Here is a 6446-nt window from a genome sequence, read left to right as displayed (position 1 = left end):
TTGGCATTTAATGTAATGTCTGAACACTCCACTTTATACATTTATTCAATATGATTCATACAACATAACTTACTGTACATTATAATGTATGTAGATTAAATAATTAATTGTATCCAAATGTATTCATTATGCCTTAGTTAAACCTCTAAAAGAATGTGGCTAATACTCAACAATTTTTTGTGGCTTTTAATATTATATGATGAACACTGAGCCTCACATCCAAGTCTGATCCACGATATAACATTTGACTTTATATTATAAGAGTGATGAAACACCACAGTCAGAACACACATTCAGACACTGCTAATGCCAACATACAGACACCAGGTCCAAGACATAAAATAACATGAAAACATGGAGTGAAAGTGGACTTTAAATTCCCTAAACGCAGAAAAAATTATTTATATTCACATGCATTTTCTACAAAGTATCTTGAGCTGAGGCCTCTTTAGGTTCGGCTATAGGGTCATCTGCTGTCCTTTGCTGTCCATCACTTTGGAAAGCATCTGTTTGTTCTTTTCCACACATTTCCTCCCCGACAATCACAGTTTGAATACTGGACTGAAAAATATCTGTCTCAGAAGTGGCCTTCATTTCTGAAACTGGAGCCAAAATGGTCTGTGAGGCACAAGCTTCAAGGGCAGATGACGTAGAAACAATTGGGGTCACTGAGACTGATGCTAATGTGCCATCGGAAACAGGAACTGAGAGTGTGGGTACAGACAGAGAGGTGGAGGAGGCCTCAGAAGACATGGGGATAGGCTGAGCCATGGACACGGGTATAGAAAAGGGGACAGGAATGGCTGAGCCATCTAAGGAAATGACGCTGGTCCCTGTGCTGTCAGTGGTTAAGATGGGCTGGATCTGAGTTCCAGGTGGCATTTCAGTGTGGATGACAGTGATCCCGCCCAGGGAGCTGTGACTGACCAGAGCAATAGCCCCATGACTGGTCCAGTCAGATGGGAGAGTGACTGGCTCGGCCGGCACCACAAGGGACTCAGTGGGAGTTTTACAGGCATCACCAGCTGCACCAGCACCACTTTTCCTAGGTGTGCTCTTTTTCTCCCCTGCTCCTGCTTTTTCTGTCTTTCCCTTAATTGGAGATTTTGGCTTCTTGTCCTCCACATTTCCCTCCAGCACCACCAGGTAGGTCTTCCAGGGAGCGTCTGAGTCATGAATCTAAAAGGTTAAAGAAGCTTGTGTTATTTTCCCAGCAGTCTGATGAGTCAAAGAGCACTTCCCAATTTGGTTTTGCCCTACTTTTCACACTATCCTTTATTTTATTGCCCATACAGTTGAAAATACCCTTTCTAATAATATTGCTAGAGTAAAATAAGCACTGCTCACCATCGTGTGCCTTCGTAGGGTGGACTTGTCTGTAAAGGTGCGTGTGCAAAGGCCACACATGTAGGGTTTCTCTCCTGTGTGAATACGCTGGTGCCTCTGGAGGGCATTAAGCTGGGTGAACTGCTTGTCACAGTCTTTACAGCTGTATGGACGCTCACCTAACAATCAGAGTATAAACGGAGAAGATCAATGAAAAAGAACAAAATGTTAAAACAACTGCTGTCTTAGCTTAGATTGATTTTCCCTCTAAATGAACACAATCAAATATGTGAATTACCTGTGTGTATTTTTAAATGCTGATGGAGGGAGTTCCTCTGAGCGAAGCCTCGACCACACTGTTCACACTTATATGGCTTGGACCCAGTGTGGATGTTCGAGTGGTGTCTCAGGTATTCTTTAGATGCAAAGCTTTTCCCGCAGGCCTCGCACATGAAGGGCTTCTCTCCTAAACAAGACAAAAACACCACAAAACTCATGTTCTGGTAATGGGTACAGGCTTCAAGGCTCACATTTAAAAAAAACACTCTTAGGTGAGACAGAATTACCCAGGGCCTTGGGTTAAAAATCTCAATGATAATAAATTCTTCTTACCTGTGTGTGATCTCTTATGATAGGCTAGCATGTGCTTCTGAGTGAAGCGCGCATCACACTGGTCACAAGCAAATGGCTTCTCTCCAGTGTGAGTCCTACACAGGAAAAAAAAAATGAGTCCTAATCCATTTCATACACCTACATGTGTTTACTAGAATGTATAAATGGGCATCCACAACTGTCTTATACTAGTCTTTGAAGTCATGTTTTTGCAGCTCTATTGAAAATCTATTAAACTGCGCTATCTAGAGAAAAGTGTTTTAAAAACTGTTTTAGTTTTTAGATGTACTATGCAGAAGGAAAGCGATGGGTAAAATTACAGGCATGCGGTTTAAATTATCATTCCCAGTCAGAATGATTTTAAATGTATTACATAACCACATCAGCATCTTCTTAGATTACTGGTTTCTAGCTGTTTCTATTTCCCCTAAGCATATTCCATATTTATCAAAAAGGGGGCAGCATTACTTGATCAAATTGTTTTAAATAATTTCTGACTGCCCCAAAATGAAAACTTGAGTTCTCGGGTCAACCCAGGGTCAGTACCTGCGGTGCATCTTGAGGGCAGAGTTCTGGGTAAATCTGGCACTGCAGTCTGTGCACTCAAAAGGCTTTGCACCTGTGTGGGTTCTCTCGTGTAATACTAGGGCAGTTTTGGAGCTGAGCGCCTTTCCGCATTCAGGACAGACGTGACGCATATTGTTGCGTTCGTGTACCTGAACAGCAGCAGGGAGACAGAAATGATCAAATCAGGAAAATATATACAATGGTAATAATGCTGTATATGCCTTTAGATACAAAAAGTGGGTAAAAATAATGTAAAATAACTCTGACTTGTCTTTGATGGCGGACAACATCCTTCTTTCGTTTGAAGGTCTTGGTGCAGGAGTCGCAGATGAAAAGCCTCTCGTTGCTGTGGACGTGCTTTTCGTGGATCTTCAGGTTGCTTCGGTTAGCGAAGGTCTGCTGGCAGGTCTCACATTGATAGATGACTTCTGCTTTCACTCCATGGTATGTACTGGCGAACACAGCAGTTAACAGGTTACAGCATTATAAGAAGAAGTCACATGCTGACCTTTTCAACAGTTAAAAAGTAATCTGATTACTTTATAGTTCATCTTAGAAGAATTCTAAAATCAACAGTACAAGGTTTTTGTGTATTTTGGAAGTTACGATAAGTCACTATTGGGATGCTGGGTGCACTAGTTTGTGTGATCATTAAGCGTAGACTTTTGAAACACATCACATTACTTTTAGTTGATTTCGATCTTCCAGATATTTTTATTCTTAAAATAAATCATGGAATATAACCATTTTGGTGTTATCCTGGTCACAACTGATTAAAAAAACAGTACAGTGTACTACACACTAAAAAAAGAAGGAAAAAACAAGCACACAAGCAAAGCTGGACTCAACAGATTCAGTATCTAAACTTCATGTAACTATGGCATCATTATGTCCTACCTAATGTGCTTCAAATAGCTTCTCTCATAGTGGAAGGTACGCTGGCACTTGTTACACTGGAACTGGGCCTTGGATGTTCTCTTTAATGTCTCCTTAGACTGTCCGTCTTCCTCCTCCTCCATCTCTTCCCCAATAGATGAACACAAGGGGTCTTCAGCATCATCACTGTGCATATCTGCCTCACATCCCCACTCATCCACATCAGAGACTGGCATTTCCCATGAAAGCTTATCTGTTTTCACTGCTTCTTCATCTAACAGGGATTCTGCTTCATCCCTGCCCTCATTCTCCTCTGGGTCTTCATTGGTGTTTTCATGAGCCTTGTTTAAAGTGTCTCTTTTAGTATTCAAACACCTCTGAAGAACTTTACGGCCAGCCAACCTAAGTTTTAGCTTTTTTGCTAGTGTTACGTCATCCTTGACTGTGTCCTTTGCCTTACATCTTTTTGGAACTACTTTCTCAAGACTCTGTGGAGAGAGCCGCCGCTTAAGATGTACACTGATCGGCTGCTTCTTCTCTTTGCTCATTTGTTCCTTCTGTGCGTTGTCATCCTTATCTACAGCTTCTGATACAGATGTATTCTTTACATGTGTTTGGAGGATGCCAGCACTCATGGCCTCACTGCAAACATCGGAAAGATCCTTACAGTCCAAAAATTGTGCCGCTGCTTGAACATCACCAATCTTGTCTCTGGCAACTTCTACTTTACCAGTGTACACAAACTCCAAGAATTTGGAGAAGTCACTGGAGTGCATATTTGAGAGTAATAATTTGTCTTGGGCGACATCCTGAGAGAGAAGCATTTTCTTGAAGTAGCCACTGGATGCTGCGAGCATCACCTGGTGGGCCTGAAACTCCTGCATGTCTCCCTGGTAGTCCACCTGCACTGTAACATCACTCAGCTGCCCCAGCTGTCTCAGCTGAGACAGAGAGGCCAGGATGTTTTCATGGTGGGACTTAGAGGTGAGCTGGACCACTTGGACACCCATAATTCATTTGTGCTACTGAGAAGAAAAAACAAAACAAAAAATGTAACTTGCAACTAGTTGTGTGAATGTATCATAGACAAATTCAGCTATTGAAGTGACACTGACCCGCAGTCAGAAAATATTTCAGAGCAGTAAATGTTGCATGCCAATGAATTAAATCCAGTTGAAATTTTGCAGTTTGACGGCAGAAAAAGCAATCAGCGAAGGTTTAACTAAATGCATAGCAATTTCTTTAAAATAACCAGCGCATGTATTTCACATAGCATACATAAAAACCACAATATGTCACGCCTGAAACATGATATTTTGCATGTTGGTCCACATTATATTCACTACTAGGGTCGGTAAGTGCTAACAGTAAGTGTGTTAGCATCACGGACAGTAGTCAAAGCTAGCTAAACTGGCTTAAAATAAACCGATAACCTAGAAACAACCGGGTGGCCTTGCGATAACATGATTTCAATGAGTACATGAGTGCCTGCGTCTCAGCGCAGTTTACCACACAACAACACAGAGCAAGTTTTCTTACCGTAAGGTCGCTAAAATGGCAGCCTCGACAATGTTCTCTCCAGCGGAAGGTATTTCATGTAGAAGACGGCACTCGCCTTTCTAGATACCGACATCCGGTGCCGCGGCTGCTGCTCTGGGATCAGTTCTGCTGTTACACGGTCGCGTTTAGAAATCGAAATGACCCGAGAACAACTGCTGATCCTGGATCAATTTCAGCTAGTTTACGGATTTAACGCCTGGAAAATCAGGTTCCTCTTGTCACACACACACACACACACATATATATATATATATATATATATATATATATATATATATATATACACTCGTTATATTTAAAGATCCCCCTTAGATATTATTGTCATGCTAATTCAACTAACTGTTAGCTGGAGCAATGCTATGCCTCACATCTCCAAAATAATCCCGTCCATCTCACGATAATTTATCTATATTAATATGATGCACTTCTAACCTTACTGATATTTATTCTGTTGTGATTTGATTGTTTGTTTTTTTTTAATTATCATGCTAAATCTAATCCCTGTTCCTCTATCTAATTCATGTTACTCTCTGGTGTACCGTGACTTTTTCTTGCGCAATTGAACATCTCACAAGCTGCCCGGTATTTTTTGTGCATTGTAGCGTCTGTGTGTGAGGCGTTTATGGAACATCTGTAAATTTACACGCCATTCCACCCGTCAACACAAGTAAATTCTCCGGTGGGGAAACACTCATCTCGTTCTGAACAGGCGCATTTTAAATAGAAATTATTTCCCACTTAAAGCACTGCTTTTAAGCAATGATTTTGTGTAACAGTAACTCTAAGTATAAACCATAGACCGTGGTATAAACTGTATGTTTATTAGAGCAATACTCACTTGTGTCCACGTGATGGCGCCATGGCACAAAGGCACACAACGACATAAACTTGTAATGTTGTATAAAATACCAGCTTAGTCTGCGTCTTTAACACATGCTTTAACAGCAAAAAATTTACATTTACTTCTGTATTTTTTTATTTCCAAACTGACCACTCTTTTCCTGTTAGCTAATAAGATCTGTCAATTGGCAGACCTGAGTCATTTTGGTAGGCATTAAACCAGATGAGACCCAATGTATATCAAAGTTGTAGTCTGCAAGTAGTACAAGACTGGATCCAAAAATAATACCAAATAGGCCAACATGCTGAAAGATTTAAGCTAATTCATTTACATTCAGACTAAGATAAATCATGTACAGAGTTGCAGAATATGTGCTGTCATTCTAAAGGTGTATGGAAAACTACTTGAGGATTCACTGGGGTGCTGTTCTGCAGCTGCCAAGGATTTTTTTCCTTCCGGAGGAAATCCATATACCTTACATTTGTCTTAATGAATTCTGCAAGCTAGCAATCTGCTCTGTTCCGGTGACTCATGCTGCTCTCTGGCCAAACCGACACAGACTTAAGCTCTGACCTGGAACACTGTGTTCACCTGTCTTTTATCACGTTACTCCACTGCCTATACATTTAACAGATTACACTTTTCACGCAACCGGTCTTTCCTG

The 6446-nt window shown here is 41.0% G+C and overlaps 1 protein-coding gene across 1 annotated transcript; it reads right to left on the bottom strand.

The window, feature by feature from the left end:
* gzf1 (GDNF-inducible zinc finger protein 1) lies at positions 1–4949 on the bottom strand. The gene is made up of 8 exons (XM_053336855.1): positions 4921–4949; positions 3403–4406; positions 2773–2956; positions 2485–2654; positions 1939–2033; positions 1625–1792; positions 1348–1505; positions 1–1179 (listed from the first exon to the last, which is right to left on the bottom strand). The coding sequence occupies exons 2-8, from the start codon at positions 4389–4391 to the stop codon at positions 421–423; spliced, it is 2523 nt and encodes an 840-aa protein (XP_053192830.1). The 5' UTR covers positions 4392–4406; positions 4921–4949; the 3' UTR covers positions 1–420.
* Positions 4950–6446: the final 1497 nt, after the last annotated feature.

The sequence above is a fragment of the Scomber japonicus genome, chromosome 17 (assembly GCF_027409825.1).
Source record: "Scomber japonicus isolate fScoJap1 chromosome 17, fScoJap1.pri, whole genome shotgun sequence".
NCBI lineage: Eukaryota > Metazoa > Chordata > Actinopteri > Scombriformes > Scombridae > Scomber > Scomber japonicus.
This window is presented reverse-complemented; position numbering and strand designations above follow the sequence as displayed.